We start from the raw sequence: 21,729 nt of genomic DNA, 5'->3' as shown, positions 1-21,729 counted from the left end.
TGTGAAGAACTTTGGGAAGAATTGTAAAACAGCCTTTGGTATTTTCATGCAGGAATCTGAGAAGATCATTGCAGAGCTGAATGAAACATGGGAAGAGAAACTGAGGAAAACAGAGGCCATTAGGATGGAAAGGTCAGGAATTGGAAGTGCTATAGTACGGATGGTCTCTGGAAGGTGGAAAATTGAGAAAGTTACTGTGTTCAAAAGCAATGGAGCAGCAGCATGGTGTTAGGGATAGTTCTTCTGGCCCTTGTGTTAGATGTAGAACAGCAGGGGCAATGCTGGGAGAAAAGTCCTGCTCTTTCCTGGGCTTCTCACAGTTAAAGTTGCTGTAGCCACTCTCAGACTAAGATTTACCAGCTTGCCCTGGTGTGCTCTGAAGTGGTGACAGTCCTGGCAAGGCTGGTTCTAAGTCTAATGTGGGCTTTCATTAGACCTTACTTGTCTAAGAAGCCTAAAACGGGGTCAATATCTTGTTTTCCCCTCGCAGGGAGGCACTGTTGGCAGAAATGGGAGTTGCCATTCGGGAAGATGGAGGAACACTGGGAGTCTTCTCACCCAAAAAGGTAAAGAAAATTACCTGTTAACTATTGCATGATGTCTCCAAAAGGCTAATCGACCTGAGAGGAAGGAGGGTGATGAGAGTTGAGCTGTTTTGGATCTTCCTTTAGAAGATGTTGTGCTGCAAGAAGAAATTTTGCAGCTCCTTTTGTATCTTGATTCAGTAGCAAATCAGAAGGTGCCGTGTCTTAACTCTTGCCATTTTCTGCAGAAGCTGTGTGTGACCTTTGTATGCTCTACCTGTTCTTCCTTGAGATTTCCAGAGGAGATTTAAGACTTGTTTAGGTGCTCTTGCCTGAATTGTTTGTTAATCTTTCTTCCCCTTGGAAAAACAGATAGCGATCTAATGAACCAGTGAACACAGGGGATGCATATTTCATTCAATACTTGCCATTAATTCTATTTACTGAAATTTGGAAGAAGCAGAACTGTGTAGGAAAAGGGCATAAATCACTGCTTTAACTATAAAATAATTAGGTTAGCAAAGAAGCTATCTCTGCAGGTAAAGCAGAATTACAGAACAACAAGGAAAAGAACCTATTTTGTCTTAAGAAACAGCATGGGTAGTATTTTAGTGTGCAAGTGTGTAATTAACTTGATCTAGGGTTAAGCAGGGACCTATTCAGAGGCACTGCACAGAGAAATGCAGTTTAACCAGAATTGGTTAAAATGTTTAATCTTTCAGTTGGAATAGTGTTAGACTCTGCTGCTTGGTGTTGGTAGAACTCAGGCTTGCTTTTGGTAGCTACTCACTACTTGTAGTGCCCAAGGTTTGTAAAGATGCTGATTCATTGAGTATCCTTTACATTTCTTTCTCTTACGTTATGGATCCTCATCTCCTTTTAGATTTTTCCTCAGAGGCCCTCAGCTCTTTTTGATGATTCTTTTGGTGCATTTTCAGCTGATCAGGTTTGTGTATAAATGCCACCTGGATAAAGTAGTTGCTTTGGTAATAGCTAGTATTTTTTATTACCTATATAGGATTTATTAGGAGATGTAAAACTCCCAACCCAGTCCTGTCTGCTTCTCTTCCTTGCTATCCTTGCAGTTCCATTAGTTCTCCTTCTAGTAACTATGGCTGTTGTGAAAATTTAGGAGACAAGAACTTAGAAAATGTGAAGTGTTTTGTATAAAGACTTTGCACTTTTGAGGTACCAGTATGTGTCTCATCATATGCAAGGAGCAAATAGTTGGATGTGCCAGCATCATCTCTCAAGCTGTGGAGCTTTATTTCTTACAAAGTATTCAAGTGGTGCAAGTTGTGGTGGTGTTAGAGCAGTTGACTCTGTCTGGGATTTGGTTTCTCTCCATTTTTCTCTTGATTGAAGAGCTTTAAACAGCTCCAAGTGCTGATTGTGCAGCGAATGGCAATGGCAGCATGGAACACCTGCAGCTGCAGCTTTGGGTCACCCCTGGATTTTTAGCCATGAAAAAGCTGTATTTTTTTCTCCCTCTTTCTGTCCTTATGATTAAATCTTCCACTGGGAAATTGACAATCAGAGTCCTTCATTCAAAGACAACGTCATTGTGAACATCCAGTAATTTTTGAGCTTCTGTAAATGTAGTGCTGTTGAAAGTTCTCATAAGTAAACTTTGCATCTAAGTTGATGGAAATAGTGTTCATAAGGAATCTGAGCCAAATTTATTTCTTTTTCCTAAATTTATTCTGTTTGAGGGTAACAAAGAGACAAGTGGCTTATTAACAGTTTTATTTCTCTTTTATTGTCTTTCTGCTTTACTTATGTTTAACCATTTTTGCCTTTTCTTTTGTGCTTGTGCTTACTGCCATCTCATTGGCTAGATTTTCACACCAAGGCCTTGTGACTTGTTTGCTGATTCCAATGGGGTTTTTTCACCAAAGAAGGTTGGTTTAGTAACTGTAGATTCAAATTTAGAAGAAGTTTAGATGAAGAGCTTCTTAGCTGTTGGTATCAGAAAATATTGGTAGTTTTAGATTTTGTTTTGATGTTAATAGACTTTGCCAAATAAGCACATGACCTGTGTAACCCAAGAAAAGCCAAAGATGATTCCGTGTCAGTTTCAAAATTTCACTGAAGCAACCTTTTCTGCTCTTGGACTTCTCTTACCAAAGTTCACAGAGACTTTATAAGGACTTTTTTTTTTCTCCAGCTGAAGTCTTTCTTCTTTCCATGGATTGATGTTTTGGATAACTAAGCAATCTGAGCTGTATTTTGCTGGTACTTTGTGATGCTTTGCAATACTTCAGGAGGTTATGTTTGGAAAAATCCACTATGGAATAATCTCAATACACATGAAAAAACTGCTGGATTAATGCACACCCTCCACAGCTGCAGGAAGGAGCCTGAAAGCAGAACTTCAGTTCTTAATTAACTTTTTCTTTTTGTTCTTTCAGACTCCTCATCTTGTAAATCTAAATGAAGATCCACTCATGTCTGAATGTCTGCTGTACTACATCAAGGATGGCATTACAAGGTGAGAGTTGGTGCTGACGCTCTGGAGTTGCCTTCTTTGCTTGTGTAAATCCCCACGCTGGAGACGCCATGAGTTTAAATAATAATTGTGCCCTCAGCTGTTCAAGTTGCAGGTACAAATGAAGCACGAGATTGCTGTAGGTGGAAAAAGTGCAGAAATGCAATTTCTTTGAAGTTGACATGGTGTTTTAAAAGTAACGTATGCAGTCACTGAGCTTTAAGAAATGGTTGTTACACCTGGGCAGTAAAAGAAAGCATGACATCCTCTCTTAAGTTTGTAGTAAAACTTGTTGGAAGTGAATGAGAGATTTTGATGGGTGCAGGATTGAAAACCATAACAACTGGAATATGGCTGAATGTTAGCTTTAATATTTAAATAAATTGTTATGCATGCTTTAATGGACATTTAATTTGGATTCTTCATTCATTTAATGGATTCATTAAATTAGTGAATTTAATGGAATCTTCATTCATGATATGAGATAAAATTTAATTGCCAGGCTTCGAATTAAAAATTGATCTTATTCCAAAACTTGTCAAAACAGCAGGAAGGAGAGGTGATTTTATTGTTTTGGAGCACCAATTTGTGTTTGGTTGGTTTCTATATTCCTGGGGAACAAATGAAGGTGAGTACACTGACAGGGGCTGGCATATGGTACTACTCTAATGGACATTAAACCCACTGAAAGGAGTATCAGAGTGTAGAGAATTCAGCAGAGAATGATGACTAGAATTGCTTAGGACTTAAGAAGTCATTGGAAGTTTTGAGCCTAGCTCATTGACATCAGAAATGTGTAAATTAGTAAGTAGAACAAGTTCATAAACATTAGGATTGGAAATTAAGTTGTCTGTACCTAGAATTGCTCAAACACTTGGGTTTGAAATGAACATACATCTTCGTGCTCCAGGGATACAGCCAACCTCTCTGTCTGGATGCTGGATGAAACTGCTTGTGGCATCAAATTATTCAGCAGGAGCCTCCTGAGCCATTTGTGCTCCTTTGTTCAAGTGCAGAACGTGATTGTTGGGAGGGATGATCCCTGTCTGCCCGCTGAGACACACCTCTGGAAGTTCTTGTTGGGTTTTCCCCCCCACCCTTCATCCCTTTCTAAAAGGAGAAGGGTTTCACAAGAGAGAAGAAATTTCATTAAACTCAGGTTTAAGATTTCAGTTCTCCAGCTGACATTTAAGGGAGAGGAAACTTTTCTTTTGCAAAGCTGTCATCCTCCAGTTCATGGCAGAGCAGGCAGGTTCTCTGCAGTGCAGAATTAAGCACTGGTCCAAATCTTTAAATTTGAAGGGTAGTCTTAACAGTTGAGACCTTTTCCTGTCTGTTTTCTGGGCTGTGTTGTCCAGTGCAGAGTTGTAGAAAGTGTCTGATTTGCTCTTGAAAAGTCTTGTGTTGGCCGCAGGGTTGGGCAGGCTGACGCCGAGCGCAGGCAGGACATTGTGCTGAGCGGGGCTCACATCAAGGAGGAGCACTGCGTCTTCCGCAGCGAGAGGAACAACAACGGCGAAGGTAAAAGTCTACTGCTCCTAACAAGGCATTGCTGAATCTCTCCTTTGCTATCACCTTGGGAGCTGGCCAGGGAATCCTGTCATTTGGAAGTTTTCTAACCTCAAGAGAAGGATCAGTTATGACTTGTTGTTTTCTTGAGTCTTAGGGAAAGAAAATAAAATCTGTTTAAGTGATAATAGCTTTAGATTGCAGACTGCAGCCAGTGTAACAGTTAAATTCTGACCCTGGTTAACTATAAATGTGAAAAAAAAGTGGTTTCCAGCTGCAGTAGGTAGAGAAGTCAGTACTGTTGATTTTCTCTTGGGCCTATATTTTTAAGCAGCATGACATCAAGGGGTGATTGACTTCTTTGGTGTTAGTATGAACATAGGCAGTGAATGAGAGGCCTCTGGGACTTGAATATTTCTGTTCCTCTACAGGACTCTAGATCTAAAGTCTCACTTATCACTGTTTTCTTTGTAGTTATTGTTACTTTGGAGCCTTGTGAACGATCAGAAACCTACGTGAATGGCAAGAGGGTTGTGCAGCCTGTTCAGTTGCGCTCAGGTAAGAAATGTTACAATAGATCTTTTTGTAGACTCTCTGGATGTTACAATGACATCATATATAGGGAATGCTAGGTGCTGGTTAGGGACAGTGCTGCCTTTCCAGAGTGTAGCTTCTAAACAGAAGCTGGTGCCATTCTTCTGTCAGCTGCAGTTTTCTCTTCCTATTTCTAGGAAATCGTATCATCATGGGTAAAAATCATGTCTTCAGATTCAACCACCCAGAGCAAGCACGAGCAGAAAGAGAGAAAACACCATCAGCTGAGACTCCCTCAGAGCCAGTTGATTGGACATTTGCTCAGAGGGAGCTTCTGGAGAAGCAGGGCATTGACATGAAGCAAGAGATGGAGAAAAGGTAATAACTCAAAATCTCAACCTGAAACAAGGAAGAATCAGCAGTAGTTACTGGGTTCTGCCACACAGCATCTCTGCTGCCCCTTGGGGAAATTCAGAAAGCTTCCTCATTTTACTCTAGTGTTTCAATGCTCCAGCTCCTTTAAAAATCACAGGTGATCACCGGCCACTAACGCTGCAGACCTTTGGGTCTCACTTCTGTAGTATTGAATAGCCAGAGAACAGTTCCTTTTAAGGACAATGATTTTTACTCTGGTAACTGTAGTTCAGGGGACTGTGCATGTAGAGTAGCACCAACATAAAACTGATGACCTCTGACTACTTCTGTTCTTCTGTTCATCTTCAGATTACAAGAAATGGAGATCTTATATAAGAAAGAGAAGGAGGAAGCTGATCTCTTATTGGAGCAGCAAAGACTGGTATGTGTCTTTACTCCTGATTAACTATGCCTTTGGCAAACAGTAATTCCTGTCCTTGCTTATCTGAAAGTTTAGGAAACCTGCTTGGGTTGTCTGCACAATGCAGTTCTCTCTTTGCTTTCAAATTCTTTGTGTCTACAGTGAATTATTAGCAGTGTGAGTGAGCTCCTTCAGATTAATTTAGAGATTGTGATTTGACAGTAAAGAAGCTTTAATAAATTCTTGTTGGGATAGATTGGATTTCTTGCAAGTTGACCTGAAAGAAGGGCATTTTTTGTGCTCTGTGAAGTTCTTTTCAGTAGTCTAAACAGCTACTCCTTGGGATGTTTGCCTTCATTTTTGTCTTGGATCACCAGAACATACTAATTTTGTGCTGCCAAAGAGATTCCTAGAACATTGATATACTAGGTTTATTTTTTGAATGATGTCTGAAAATGTTGCTGCATTGTGCATGTTTTAACCCGTCTCCCTCCCCTGCATGGAGTTCCTTGTGAGGGTCTTGGTGGTACACAAGCCAATGGTGGGGTTCTCAGTAGGGAGCAGTGTGTTAACTCATTCAGAGTGCTGGGAATTCCACCACTCCACATATTTCTCAAATAGGAAGTCTGATAAATTAATTCTGGTAAGGAAAACTTTGGTCTTCTCACAACAAATACCTCTGAAGTGCATAACAAACAGAAATTGATGCAGCCTTCAAGCACCCTGTGAATTTGAAAAACAAGGCCAAACCCAGAAATGAAATCTAGATTTCCCTAAGAAACCCAAGTCTCCTGATTCTGCTTTAGCTGGTTGTCCTTAGGCAGAACACAAATGTAGTTGTGCCAGAATTCTGATAAAAATTTCAAACTCAAGATTCATGTTTGTAGTATGAGATGGAGACCACTGAAAACTGTGGACTAAATGCATGTTGGACTTTGCCCTGTAAAGCTCTTTCCCTTCTCCCCCAGCCAGAATGGAGCAAAGCACTGTGGCTTCCATAGGAAGAAGCTAAATACATTTTTTTTTAAATTCCTATTACACACTTAGAGACTTGTGCATCTCTAATTATTTTATCACGAGGGGCTAATTTCTTGGATGGAGAGGAGTGGCTGCAGACTTTCCTCAAGCAACCCTTGGTTGAGAAAAAAAGTTTAAATCTGACTAATGTAATGTTTCATCTCTATAATTTTATACTTTAAATTTGGGTACCAAAAAAATAGTACAGTAAAAATGTGAAAATAAGAATAGTTTCAGTATTGAGTAAGTTTTGGCAATATGTCGAATGGGATGCAAGTAATTGAATTCCCTTCCCTAAATTTTAGCTGACAGGCACAAGTTAAGCTATTGTATGAATTAAGGATATGAAATCGGCTGTCGAGGAAGCTGCTTCCAATAAGGCTGCATTTATAAAGTATTGTGAAGGGAACTTATTTCCGTAAATACTTCAGATTAAATTTTTTTAGAGAGTGGATTGGTTAATATTGTAATAAAGATGCTGGTTTCTTCAAGTTTTTTTGTTCTTGCTGCTTTCAGTTAGTGGACAAAGGTGGAATGCTACCCTAGATGGCTCAGCAGCTCCTGAAGGATTGCTGTCCTAGTTGTAAATCATATCAAATGAGATCCTTGGTCAGGGGACAGTGTCCTGCTTATCACAGCACTCAGTAAGAGTATTTCAGGTGACAGCAGAGCTTGCTGACACAGCTCATGATTTCTGTATTGCTGTGTGCAGAGCTGGGGATGGACAGGATTAGTGCATCCATGCAGCTGTAGCTGAATAATGAGTGGGGAATCTGGGAATGCATTTCAGCTTGTGTACCTAAAAAATATTTATTTACATTGCTGCCATATCCAGCTGCAGTGCCAGGTTCTCTAACTTACTGCTGTGTAAGGCTGATACTGAGATAACAGTATTCTTCTTGATCTAAATTGGAATATAATCTCAAATGTAAGAAGCCAGCTAATCCTGTTTACTAGATTGTTTTGGTTTTATGCTGAAATTCCAACCAGTCTGGGTGTTTATTTGTTAGATGTGCTGTACAAAAAAATAAACAATAGCTCTTGTCCCCCAGAATTGCCAACTAAAATATCTTTGTTTTGTTAGTATTACCAGGGAATAGAAGTAATTGTTCTCCATTTTACAAATTGAATGTGAAAATATGTGTAATAGAGCTAAAATGGTCATAATGCCTTTGCAGTGGCCAGTTGATACTGGAATGTGGATTATAGCTGCACTAATTGCTCTGGGTAACCTCTGAGTGCACACAGGGCAATGGCTCAGTGTCTCTTCATCAGCTTTTGATACGCAGACATGATTTACCCATAAGTAGTTTATGGTAGTTTTATATCTATCAGAGTCCTGTGGAACTTGTGACTTAATGTTGGAGTACTTCATGTTTGGCCTTCCAGGTCATATCCCTGCCTGCCCAGTTGCACTGGGGCTTCCTCCAGGGAACCTTTGATTTCCACTGCAGTGTACAGTTTGGTGTAGCTGCTGTTTCCTTAGGCCACAGATTTTGTCAGCTGTAAACTCACAAAGAGTTTCTGAAGCAGTGTTTGCTTATATTTTGACCTAAACTAGAAGTCGATTCTTTAATACTGTTCTTAAAACTACATTAAGTCACAAGAAGCTCAATAATGTGAACCTTTACCATAGGGCAAAACAGTGTTTCCTTTACCCCCTTTCATAATTGCCCCCCAAATTATGTCCTATTCCCCATTCTTCATTGTCATCTAGGTGAATCTAAACTCTAGGAGCCTGTGGTGCTGGCTCAATGACCTGGGTTTCCTTTGGTTTTAGAGTAAGTGGCTGTTACTGTTCCTGGTTTCTCATGTGTTCTAAATCTCCATGTGGAAAACAGGGATGTTAGTTAGAGGTGCATTAGACACTGACAGCTGTGCTGAAGATGTTTGGATCACAGTAATACATAGGACTTCATGCTTGTTAAAGAGATGTCTGAATGAGCCTTTAAAGAAAAGTGGTCTGATTTTAATTCCTGGTTGCAGTAAGCAATGATGGATATCCTTAACTTGTGGTGGCAGTTTATCTGAACAGACATTCCTAGCAGATGGAAACCCGAAGCACTGCTCATTAAAAATCATTTAGTAAAAGGTGGAAAACTTGTAATGAAGAAGCCAAACGCATGATGCTTAGCAAGTGTGTGAAAGCTTCAGGCTCTAGGGTTTGAGAAGAAGACAAATCAAGGATATCAAATAGAGAATTTGTATTAAAAAATTAAAACCAGAAAGTCATTGCTCTGCATTCTGCTGAAACTCATTCTTCGGACAGACAAGACTGATCATGTTTTTTTTTTCTTTAAACTAAGCAACAAGGTGCCAAATGGAAAAAAAAAAAATCAAACAAACCACAACCCACCTCTGAAACTCTGATTCTGGATATCCTTCTAGCTTGTAGCAAGTCCTGGAGTACGAACACTCTCTTCGTCTGTTATAGTGGCACTTACAGTCCTTTTAACATTGAACCTTTCAGCTGCTTCTGTTTCATTTTTTCCTGTCGTCTAACACTTCTCTGGCTGCTATTGTAGTGAAATGGATTCTAAACTTGAGCATCCCTGCAACCACGTGCAACGTTACTAACCAGTGTTAACCCGACTTACTCTGGCTGCTCATGACATCTGTGATGGTTTTGTGCTCACCTTTCTGGGGAGGATTTGCTGAAGGAAGCAACAGCAGTCACCAAGGCAAATGTGTGTGGCGGGGAATTGCATGTCTTTGTAGCATGTGTGAAGTGCAGCTTACACTTGGTTTTAAGATTTAAAACCAGGAACTTGGTTTTACTTGGTCTGTTTTAAGGTTTTGGAAGGGTTTGGGAGGGAAGAGTTCAGATTATCAGCTATTTTGAGATGACAAGATTTAAATGTAATGTTAATCTTTATTTAGTGAAGAGCTCCAATTTTGACAGCCCATGACTCTTGAAGATACATTTTAATGCTGTAACATTCAGTCTTCAGGGACCTCCTTATCACTTGTTCTATTTTTATTTTTGATTTAGTTTTCTTTGCCTGCTACTTCTTGTTTAGCTTTTCCATTTTCTTACAATTTTAATTTTGGTTATTTTGGGGCCACTTCTTGATTTTTGTTTTTCCAAAGGATGCAGACTCTGATAGTGGGGATGATTCGGACAAGAGATCGTGTGAGGAGAGTTGGAGACTGATCACTTCCCTGAGAGAGAAGCTGCCCCCCAGCAAGCTCCAAACCATTGTAAAAAAGTGTGGCCTCCCCAGCAGTGGGAAGAAACGAGAACCTATTAAAATGTACCAGATCCCCCAACGCCGACGCCTTAGCAAAGACTCCAAATGGGTCACCATCTCAGACCTAAAGATTCAGGCTGTGAAGGAGATATGCTATGAGGTAGCACTCAATGACTTCAGGCACAGTAGGCAGGAGATTGAGGCTCTGGCCATTGTTAAAATGAAAGAGCTTTGTGCCATGTATGGGAAAAAAGACCCAAACGAGCGCGAATCGTGGCGAGCTGTGGCTCGGGATGTCTGGGATACCGTAGGAGTCGGAGATGAAAAGATTGAAGATGTAATGGCCAATGGGAAAGGAATAACTGATGTGGATGACCTAAAGGTGCACATAGACAAATTAGAAGATATTTTGCAAGAAGTGAAGAAGCAGAACAACATGAAGGATGAAGAGATCAAAGTTCTCAGAAATAAAATGCTAAAAATGGAGAAGGTTTTACCCCTGATAGGGTCTCCAGACAAAGCTCAGTCCACAGTAGCTAACGCTAAGTCTCCAAACTCTGCCGGTGCAGTGGATGTGGATAAGAAGCCGGCAGATGAGGCAAAGAGGAGCGAGAACGATGATCTTGCTAAAGAGGAGCGTGTGTCTCAGTTAATGGCAGGTGATCCGGCTTTCAGGCGTGGCCGTTTGCGTTGGATGAGGCAAGAACAGATTCGATTTAAAAATCTGCAGCAGCAGGAAATAGCAAAACAGCTTCGTCGACAGAATATGCCTCACCGGTTTATTCCACCTGAAAATCGCAAACCCCGCTTCCCTTTCAAAAGCAATCCCAAACACAGGAACTCGTGGAGTCCGGGCACCCACATCATTATCACCGAGGATGAAGTTATTGAGGTTAGAATTCCGAAAGAAGACGATAAGAACAAAGACGAAGGCAAAGAGAAAGAGGGCAAAGCTCCTCCTAAAGATCCGCAGCAGCTGTGGAATCTTTCCGGCCCGCAGAGGAGTGCAGATAACATCCAGGTGAAGCGGCAGCAGGTGCAGCAGCCGCAGCAGCCGCGCTGGAGGAGCAACTCCCTCAGCAGCGGCTCGCACAAGGGACCGCGGCGCCCGGGCTCGGGCTCGGGCTCGTCCGGGGCGCTGCCGGAGCCGCAGCCGCAGCCGCAGGGCTTCCAGCAGCAGCCGCAGGGCTTCCAGCAGCAGCCGCAGGGCTTCCAGCAGCAGCCGCAGGGCTTCCAGCAGCAGCCGCAGGGCTTCCAGCAGCAGCCGCAGGGCTTCCAGCAGCAGCCGCAGGGCTTCCAGCAGCAGCGGCAGCAGCAGCAGCAGCAGCAGCAGCGGCCCTGCCAGGCCGAGCGGCCAGGCCAGCACAGCCCCTTCGTGACACCCCCGCGCATGAGGCGCCAGTTGTCAGCCCCCAACCTGAAGGCGGGCAGAGAGACCGCGGTGTGAGCCGGGCCCGGGCAGCCCCGGAGCGAGCCCGGCCCGGGCAGCCCCGGTGCGAGCCCGGCCCGGGCAGCCCCGGTGTGAGCCCGGCTCGGGCAGCCCCGGAGCGAGCCCGGCTCGGGCAGCCCCGGTGTGAGCCCGGCCCGGGCAGCCCCGGTGTGAGCCCGGCCCGGGCAGCCTCGGGCAGCGCCCCCGGGGCTCGGCTGGGGCCGGTGGAACCCCAGAGCCCCGGGACAAACACAAGGTACCGGCCCGGGCGCCCGGCCTGGGACTTCCCTTGCAGTTTTAACAGCATCCATTGGAAGAATATTCTGAAAAATTGTAAGAACTTTTTTCATAGTCTAGAAGACTTGGAGGGAGGGAGGCGGAGGGGAGAACTTCCCGCTAGCTCATTCACCAAGTTTTTTTTTTTTGTGTGTGTGTGTCTTGAAGTATTTTTCTAATGCTGAAAATATTGTCTGGAACTTACCAAGTGCTACCTTCCTCCTGTGTTTTATGTAGACAATCAAAAGAGGAATTTAGTTTCTAGCGTTGAATGTTTTTTGTGACTTTTTTCTTAGCAATAAGGAAACTGACCATCTGTTTATAAATGGATCTGGTTCTTCAGAACAGTATTTTCCACTCTTAACTCAATTTTTAATGGTAATAATAATCTATAAACCAAAAGTTGTTGGCTGATGAGATATGTGTCGCTTTTTTATCAAGAAATTAAGAAGAGCTGTTGGGTCACACCATGAGTAGATGTCTCTTCTCCTTCTGCTAGAGTTCATAATTATTGGTATGAAATTGCTGTGACAGTTAAACCATCCTGAATGGAATTTTATGTCAGAATATATACATAATGCTGAAGCAATTATTTGGAAATAGCTTTTTCTAATTCCCATTGTATCTCTAAATATAATAGGTTTTAATTATTATACTGAGATTGTGGAAAGGAACTAGGATTTTTCACCACTCTGGTGCACTCAAAAAGCTAATTCTTTTATTTTATGTTTTCAGCTTTCTCGGACATGAGTCTGGGAGATATTCTTGAAATAGTTATTCTTAGGAAGATTTATAAATCACTACTTTATATTGGCCGAATTCTCCTGTGAGATGGGAGAATTGAACTGTTTCATCTTAATGTGATACCTCATGTTAGTGCCTCTGGTCTTGGATTAAACTTGAGTTCAAGACTTGTTTAATAAAGGAGAAGGCTGCTTTGACAAGAAAGTAAGATTCATTTTCCTTCTCCCACACTAAAAATGCGAGTTAAAATCTTTCATGTGTGTTTTGCTCTGAAGGGGTTTGTACTTGCAGGTGATTTGCCGTGATGCAAAGGCTTGCAATTCCTGCTTCAGATTGTTTCGAGCAAATGGCTGAAAAACCAGTGATTAAGGAATAGGCTTTGAGGTTTTGTCTCAATTGGAGAGTCTCAACCTTAGTGACACGGTATTTTTTTCTGAGTTTCCAAAAGTGCAAGACAAAGTTGCTCTTACTTTGAAAACCCATGGCCTTAACTGTAAGCCAATAGAAATATTTGAGGACTTCTTGCGCTCTTAAATTTAACTTGAATAAATTTTCAAAAACAAAATTGGCCACTCTACCACATTTGGTAAGGTAGGTCCACTTTGCAGTGTATTTGTGCTGTTTTGCACAAGTATCCTGAATTTACTTGAGGTTGCTTATTTTTTTATAAAATATAAGCCCTACTTGTGTGTGGCTCAGTAGAGCTGTAGGTGAGTGGAAAGTGCCTTAAGCTTATTTTCCATATATATTTTTTGTCCTATCCTATTTTTCCCCTGCCTCAGCTGGGCATGTTGTAGGTGCTGTTGCAACACATGTGTCATTTACGTATCAATTAATCAAGTGTCAGCTCTTAACTCTCAGCACGTGTATCACTGATGTGATAGTGGCCTCTGCTGCAGGAGATACAAAGTCAGTCCTCCAGCTCCTAAAAGAACAAACTGATCTGATCACTTGGGAGTTTTGCTTTATGGCAGGTTTAATTCTGTGTCCAGACCCGGCTTTCTAACTTGCATTTGTCTCGTGCTTTGGCTTACTTGAACCAAGGAAGTAAAGCATCATTTCCAAAAATGTCTTGATTCTTAAAGAAAAGAAGGCTTGTAGATGAACAATACTTTCTTCGAGCTTGAGGCCAAATTGCAAAATTAGTTTTGGGCTGCAAGTGATGTTTTGCTGTTGTCTTTATTTTAGAATCATGTTTTAGTAGTGCATTGCACTTGAGTTTTGTGCACGTCAAGCATAATGAGTTCTTACATATCCTCAAAAAGGCTTGGACTCTGTTAAAAGTGCATGCTTGGGAAAACCCTCTCAATTCCCTAGGAATATGTGAGCCAGACAGAGTTAGCCTGCGTGGGATAGGTCGTGGGAGGAGACCAAAGTAATTCCATGTCCTGTCCTGTGTTCTGGAGGATTGTGCTGCCTGTATGAAATCACCATGTGATTGAGCATGGAGTAACTCTTAGGTCCATGGAACTACGTGTACTGACACGAGCCTAAAACTCCTGCTACTTAATGCCTTAATGCTAAACACTAAAATGTTTGTGCCAGCTTACTTCAGCTTCAAACTCAGAAAAGAACTCTGTAAATGCCTGGGTGGTGCTGGTGAGCAGCAGGTTGCCATCAGTCTGTCCTACCCCACTGTTGTAGTGCAGCACTAGAAGAACAGCCCTGCCTGTTCTGCTGTATGATTTGACAGAACAGAAAAAGGACAGTCAGTGCCAGAGTGGAGTCCAGTCTGCTTCAAGGAAGCAGCTTTTTTCCTGGTTTTTAGGAGGATATTTAAGAATTTGATATGAATTGCAGTGCAGTGCTTCATCTGATACAGGAAGCAGTGTGAGAACTGTGGGTCTCCTTGCACTATTCAGAAATACACACAACTCTCACTCCAAATCCTGTGTTAATGAAGTTAATGAACAGTGAGACAGCTGCTTCCATTGATGGCCGTGTGAAAAGGCTTTCAGGGCAATGGAAATGTGGCATCCATGGTGGAAGTGCTCTTTTACTGAGTTCACTTGCCTTTGCCAAGTGCTGCTGTGCTGTGCTTTGACAGCTGGCTTGGATCCACCTGCGCCTTCGGGATGGCTTCTCAAGGTTCTGTTCATTGGGACACTGGATTCAGGGGGGGTGGGGTTAAATGCACATCACTAATGCTCCTCACTCAGATTGACTCCAACATCCTTCCTCAAGCAATCTGAATTTAGGGATCTGTCTAATTAGAGGATGCCATTTTTATCAGTACATTCAGCATAGTTTCAATACCTCCCTCTCTGTATCCTTTATATGTTGAATTATTTTTTTTTAATATGTTGAAATTTTTCTTGGATATTTCCCATTAAATCTCTTCAGGAACTGCCACATGATAAATCTATGCTGTGTAACTGTTTGTACTGTAAAGAAAGCAGTGAGCTGCCTTTGAATTAAATGGGATTTTCAGATCTGTCTATTGTTTTGGATTGTCTGAAGAGCAAGTATCTGCCTTGTGAAAAGCAGAACTGGTTTGTATTGTAACAAGTGCTCTTTCAATAAACGATGAAATACTCTTGTAAGTGTCAGACTTGTCTCAGTGAAATGGAAATGAAACTTGACTGCAGGCTTGTCCTGCTTTTATTTTTTATCTTGGGGTTGGGCTTGTTCCAGCAGAGTTAAAAAAGGTTTTTTTTAATTGTTCCTCAGTCTGATTCTTGTAAGTTCATCCAGCCTGGTGTTTCTGCTGTTATGTGGAAAGCAGCAAAGCAGACTTGTGTCCATCTCAGACAGCTTATTTAAATTCAGTATAAAAGAAAATAAGAGCTTTTTGTAGCACAAGGAGCTATAAACCATTCCCGTCTTCAGTGGTGTTCCATTGTGCCATCCTGTGTGCTGGTTATCTAAATTCTGGAAGAAAACACAGAGCTGGCTGTTCTCCATTTATTTGCTCACTGAAGACAAAATAAATGGACTTTTCTGTGCACCTCAAATGCAGGGGAGAGTCACACGGGCAGTACCTTGGCAGACATCACGTTTCACTTGTTGTGGTGCAGTGTTCTGCTCTAACTGGTCCAGTCTGGTCTTTGAAAGCTTTGTCTGGTCTGAGTGTATGAGGTGTGGGTTTGTTGGTGGGTTGGGGTCTTTTTTTTTCCAACCCATTCCCTCTTCAGCTTTTCAATTTCTCGAGAAGAATCTGGAAAGATTCTATTAAAACGCTACTTGAAGAGCTTTCAGTCTCTACAATCTAGCTGCTCAAAATGACATTATTGACTTCAGGCTACACAAAAATAAATTATTTTGCCTTTCCTTGCAAGTGAGAGAAGCTTATTTATGTCACTTTGGATCTGACCAGTTTTATCTTGGTTTTAAATGTAATAGCATGGAATGGGGGGAAATAGATCCAAAAAGTGCCTTTATGTTAAACAAAATACAGGATTATGCTGGGCATTTCAGAAGGGTAGATAAGTCTGATTCTTCATGAGAAGTCTCATGGAGTCTAGAATAGATTTTTGGTGAATCTTTAAGGATTTCAGAATGAATATCAAAAGAAAGGGTATGTGTTTGTTTTGTCTGCAGTACTTGTGCTGCTGGGCTGAGGCTGCTTCCTGTGTAAGCAGCCAACTTCTGGTGAATGGAGCAGAAACAAATGGAGAAGGAGCATTTTAGCCAAATGAAATATTCAAGAGGAAATTAGAAAATTAAAATGCAGCCATCATATGAAAGCCATATGAAAGTTCAGTTTTGCTCTCAGGGACACTGAACTTGTGGTGTTCAAAATCCTGCACTTTCTAAGGGCACAGCTACTGCTTGTTAATGTTATTTTCAGAAAATACTACTTATGAACCTGGAAGAATGTTCTGGAGGTGTATCTCCTTTCCAAGCAGAGTCTAAAGCCTTTCTGACTGAAGCTGGTTTAAATTGACACAATCATGTTGTGGTTAAGTAACGCAGCTCCTTAGGTGGGATGCTTAATAGGGATGGGAGGAAAATGTAAAGCTTTTATTCTGTAGCTCTTGGGCTTAAGAACATATTATTGCAAACTGGCCATCAGAGAAGAATTTTAGGGTTTGGAACTGTGGAAGAGAGAAGGTTGGAATACAAGATGAGAGACTTCAAGAATTCTTAAGAACTCAGCAAGACTCATAGTGAATTGTATAAAAATCTTGAGAAACCAGTTTAATTTGTGTAATATATGCCAAAGGTTTATCTTAAAAAAAGGAAATACCCTAATGGGATAGGCTTTGAGATCAAGAGCACTGGACAGAGTTTGTTCTAATTTTTATTTGCTTTACCAGCAAATAATAAAAGGCTCATTAGGTTTCAGTAGCATTTATTTCAAGTCACGATAAGGACTGAACAGGAAGAAAGTGCTCTTGTACCAGAAGCTATCGCTGAAATGTTCCTCGTGGGGAAGCCACTGCACAGACTTCTCTGCCAGGACAGTGCTGGTATTTTATCTTCTGATGTATTAAATACACATGTGAGAGAGTGGTACTTACATGCTGTGGGGAAAATCCAATTGAAAACGAAGTTTCAATTGGAAACTAAGCTTCCCCCATTAATATCTGAAATAATTTTTTTTTTTTTTTTGGTATAAAAAGGCAAATTAGTGGTGCTGATAATCCTTCTGTTAGAGAAAATAAATGTGAATAATCCTCCCCTTTTAAATTTATTTTTGCATTTTTCTCTATTTCTGCCTCTTTCCTAAGTCTCTGAAAGCAGCAGGCAGATTCCAAATAAAACCCCTTCTTCCTGTCTTTAGCAAAAAGCCCACTAAAAGAACATCCTAAACCTTTCCCTCTTCTGGACACTGGGAACACATAAATGTGGTGATTTTAGAAACCAGCTCTTCTGTCTTAACTGTGTTGGGCTGTTCTGTTTCCAGGGGAAAGAGTTGCAGCGTTGCTGTGTGCCCTGGCAGCACTCCTGCAGGGTCTGTGTCTGTCACTCTGCGCTTCCTGCTGCCTCCTCTCCTGTCTGTCCTCCTACACAGTGTCTCCTCTTTCCCCACAGGACTATGAGAGTAAGCTGCAGGCCCTCCAGAAGCAGGTAGAGACACGGTCCTTGGCAGCTGAGACAACGGAGGAGGAGGAGGAGGAGGAGGAGGAAGGTGAGTTTGAAGCTAAAAATAATTTGGGTATAGACAAGCCTAAAGGGGCAGCTGCTGTATCATCTCTTGTAATAGATTGGAAACTTGCTTTGGAAAGACACAAAACACTAAAAGTTCTTGATCTGTAATCCTCTCAGCATCAAGATTTCAAATACCTATTTATTGAATACATTCCACATGAACAGTAGACATGTCTTCAAATACAACTGATGCACAAACTGCATTAGTTTTACCCCAAGCTTTGATTTGGTGGTCTTGAAGGAATCTTTCTCTTCCGGGCACTAACAGAACTCAGATGCCTTAAAATAACACTGTTGCCTTTGTTTCCTTGTTTTGATTTTAAAGTTTCTCTTTCTTCCTTGCTAGGAATTCTTAGAATGCTGTGACACGTCTGTGTAACTCCATTTCGGGACAGTAGATAATTTATTATTCCCGTTATACTTGCTCTCATTCTACTCTTTCCAGCATTTGGCTTTAATAGGTGCCAAATAACTTAAAATAATAGGAGCAGAAAAAAAATTGTTCCTCTGTTCCAAATCTAATTTATGTGATCATTAATCTCCACTGCTAATGTTGAGGAAGTCTGAGTCCACTTTTTCCACAACGAATAATGAAAGTGCAGGATTTTGTTTTCTGTTCTTCCAGAAAATGTGTTGGGAACTTGATGGCCCAGTCAGCAAAGTATAAAAGACAGCATGTGATGGTTTTGAGAAGAAGCCACGTTATTTCTCTGTTTCTTTGCTTTTCCCAGTGCCCTGGACACGCCATGAGTATGAACTCGCCCAGTGGGCTTTCAGGAAGTGGAAATTCCACCAGTTCACTTCACTGAGGGACCAGCTCTGGGGAAATGCAGTGTATCTGAAGGAAGCCAATGCAATCAGTGTAGAGTTAAAGAAAAAGGTAGGGACATGCAGAGCCACTCTTTGAATTTTCTGACCCATCAGTTTTGATTGTATAATCCTGCTGCAAATGCTCTGAGTCACTTGTAATCTTTAAAATTGTATGCCTCTTGTTTATTAATTTGGGCTATAAAAAAACCCCAGAAAATTGTAAAGAAAAACAGAAAATTGTGAGGCTTTGGTTTGGGCTTGTGTGTGACTGAACATCCCTCACCAGCCCCTGGCTTCTGAGGACCAAAGCAGTGTCTGTGTTGCGTGCAGGTGCAGTTCCAGTTTGTCCTGCTCACGGACACCCTGTACTCGCCCCTGCCCCCGGAGCTGCTGCCCGCGGAGCCGGAGAAGAGCCGGGACCGCCGGCCGTTCCCCCGCACCGTGGTGGCTGTGGAAGTGCAGGACCTGAAGAACGGAGCAACACATTACTGGTCCTTAGAAAAACTCAAGTATGTGAATAGTACTAGAGAACTAAATTCTCTGTGTCCAAGGAACTTCACTCAATAATTCCCTCCCTTGCTGTTCCTTATCTGTTTCTGTTTTTCCTGTGTCCTCCCGAACTTTCTAGACAGTGTGGGATGTTCTAAATACCAACTTTCCAGATTGTTTGAACAAGTGCACTTTTCTCCAGCTTCTCACCTTACCTTCACATCTAATTTTTGTAATTTGAGGTTAGATTTATCTTTTGAATGTAGTAAGATTCATCACAGCTCATCTCTCTGCATTACTTCTTTTTCAGTCCTTTCACTGTAATAATTTCCTTGCCACCTGCTTATATAACCTGGCAGGATAGGACATAATTTATGATAAAAATCTTAAATAAAGAAGATTCTATTTCTATGGAAGCTGCACAAATTGTGTCACAAATTCTGACCGCAATCTGAATTTTCATCATGTTCACCACATGTAAATGACATTTGTTTTCCCCATTCTCTGTATATTGACTGAAGGACTTTTTCCTACTAATGACTGCCAGACAAAGGATCTTGCAGTGTGAAACATTTGTCTTCTTCAATGAAATAGATGAGTAATTAGAGTCTGTAATGGAATTGGTTCACTTTTGAATCAAAATGCCAACATTTCTGGAGTGGAATGCAAAAAACTGCTGAAATTACTCAGCAACATGGTCTGATGTAAAAAGGGAAGCAAAAAATATGCCAGAATTAGATGTGAAAGAGGAATATTTAGAAGTGAATTGAAATCCAAGATTTATGTAAGCTTCTGCAGTGACCTTGCCTTGTGCTCAGAGGGCTTAGCTGAAAAAATTTTTCCCAGAATCTCTAAAATTTTGGGGAATTAGTGAAGCACCAAACTTAGGGTACAGCCTTCTCTGTTCTTGGGTGTAATTTGGTACAGGTGAAATCAGTGAGGTGAACAGTTCCCTTGGTGTTCTCTGCCTCTTTCCCTCCCTCTCTCCTGAGCTGTGTTTCCCTGCTGTGTCCCGCCAGGCAGAGGCTGGAGCTGATGCGGGAGATGTACGACCGGGCGGGGGAAGTGGCCTCCAGCAGCCAGGAGGAGCCCGAGGGCTCCATGACGGGCAGCGACCCCTTCTACGACCGCTTCCACTGGTTCAAGCTCGTGGGCAGGTACGGGCCAGCACCTCGGTGCTGCTGCAGCTCTGTCTGAGCCTGGGGTGTTGGACAAACCAGCACAGCCTCTGTGTCAGCTGCCTCTTGTCTTTCAGGGACTTGGAATAGTTAAATACGGTTACGAGTAGAAAATGCTCTGTAGAATGTTGCCAGCTTAGGTGTCTAATAGAATCTGCTTTGAGTGAACCTTTAGTAAGTTATAAATTTATTTTAAAATAATATAACCGGCTAAGTTCTATCTAAAGTCGCTGGAGCAGAGCTGTGAGAATACGAAGAACACTGGAAAAGTGGTCCAGAGTCTCTCATATGTGTGGTTCAGATAGTTTTGCTGTACCCTAGGGAAGTGTCTGATGGGATTCTTCAATATTTCCTGCTGTCGGCCGCGCCTTTACAATATTTTTATTTGCAGAACTGCTGTGTTGGAAATAGGAAATGTAGCTCTGTTAAATGGATGTCCTCTCGAGATCTATACGCTCAGCCATGTTTCTGTTTCCTTTTCATTTGCTTCCTGCTCTGTTCAAGGACACTCTTTTCCCTGACTTTGTTGGCAAGCCCTTCCCTGCCATTTGGCGGCGGTCCCGGCGGTTTGGAGCCGTTGCTCGTTGTTGAGGGGTGTCAGTGCTGATGGCAGCAGAGGGCTGTTAGTGCAGGTTGTGTGTGCTGACCCTGTTAATCGCTGTCCGTTCGCTGATGTGCAGCTCCCCCATATTCCATGGCTGCGTCAACGAGCGCCTGGCCGATCGCACGCCCTCCCCCACTTTCTCCACGGCCGACTCCGACATCACTGAGCTGGCAGATGAGCAGCAGGATGAGATGGAGGACTTTGATGATGAGGCCTTTGTGGATGACACTGGCTCCGACGTTGGGACTGAGGAGGGATCAGACCTCTTCAATGATGGGCGCGACCCGTTTTACGACCGATCCCCTTGGTTCATTTTAGTGGGAAGGTTGGTGAGGTTACTCTGAGAATGGCCAAAAGGGACCAGCTCTTGCTGCAGACTGCAATGGCTTTGCCTTGTGCTACATAGATGGTCAGTCTAGCCAAAAAATCCGTGTCCATAAATTGGAATTGCCAGAGAATGAGTGTAGTTCAGCATTAAGTTTTAAATTCCTGTCTGGGGCCATGAAGACCTAAGTAGTAATTGAGAAAATAATCCTTAGCTGCAACAGAGTGAGTAAATCTAGAGACAGATAACTGTCACAGCTTGGAATGAACGGGGGTTTGTATACAGTATTTACACTTTAATAGAATTCCCTGTTCAGCTGTTGCAGGGTCACTAATACAGAATTGTAGTGTGTTATTTTCTTCCATGGAAGAGAATCTGACTGTGGCGGGAAGTCTTTCAGTCCAAACCCAGAAATCCATTTCTTTTGAAAACAGGTGTAACATCCTCTGCATATGAAAAGATGGCATTAGGAGAAAGAAGAATGGTCATTTCTGGATGAGGGAAAGTGTTCTGTGAGATGATTCAGCATCTCAGATTATGCTTGACTCCGTAGCCAGTATTACACTGTGGAAGGTCATCAACATTGAAATTCACTGGCTGTGTTTTTCAGCATTTTCCCCAGGCATTATGCTTGAATTTCTGAAACAAGTTTGCTTGATGTATTTTGGAATATTACTGAGCTTTCCAGAACAGAAAGAATGAGGGCATTATCAGACCTCAGTTTGTGGTGTAGACTCTTAAG

General features: G+C 42.1%; 1 protein-coding gene across 13 annotated transcripts in view; it reads left to right on the top strand.

The window, feature by feature from the left end:
* Positions 1-21,729, top strand: part of KIF1B (kinesin family member 1B) — an 83,842-nt gene that overhangs the window by 30,234 nt on the left and 31,879 nt on the right. For 7 of the 13 annotated variants that reach the window (XM_058854904.1, XM_058854903.1, XM_058854901.1 and 4 more), the window contains 12 exons: positions 53-132; positions 491-566; positions 2,936-3,015; positions 4,427-4,533; positions 4,996-5,079; positions 5,253-5,433; positions 5,779-5,851; positions 17,465-17,561; positions 18,313-18,461; positions 18,722-18,900; positions 19,900-20,037; positions 20,739-20,987. In XM_058854904.1, the coding sequence (XP_058710887.1) occupies positions 53-132; positions 491-566; positions 2,936-3,015; positions 4,427-4,533; positions 4,996-5,079; positions 5,253-5,433; positions 5,779-5,851; positions 17,465-17,561; positions 18,313-18,461; positions 18,722-18,900; positions 19,900-20,037; positions 20,739-20,987 (1,493 nt within the window). Of the gene's footprint in view, positions 1-52; positions 133-490; positions 567-2,935; positions 3,016-4,426; positions 4,534-4,995; positions 5,080-5,252; positions 5,434-5,778; positions 5,852-9,937; positions 15,037-17,464; positions 17,562-18,312; positions 18,462-18,721; positions 18,901-19,899; positions 20,038-20,738; positions 20,988-21,729 lie in introns of those variants that run through there. The other 6 variants (XM_058854911.1, XM_058854910.1, XM_058854906.1 and 3 more) reach the window with 2 other exon arrangements.

Source organism: Poecile atricapillus, chromosome 22, assembly GCF_030490865.1.
Source record: "Poecile atricapillus isolate bPoeAtr1 chromosome 22, bPoeAtr1.hap1, whole genome shotgun sequence".
In the NCBI taxonomy this organism is placed as follows: Eukaryota; Metazoa; Chordata; class Aves; order Passeriformes; family Paridae; genus Poecile; species Poecile atricapillus.
This window is presented reverse-complemented; position numbering and strand designations above follow the sequence as displayed.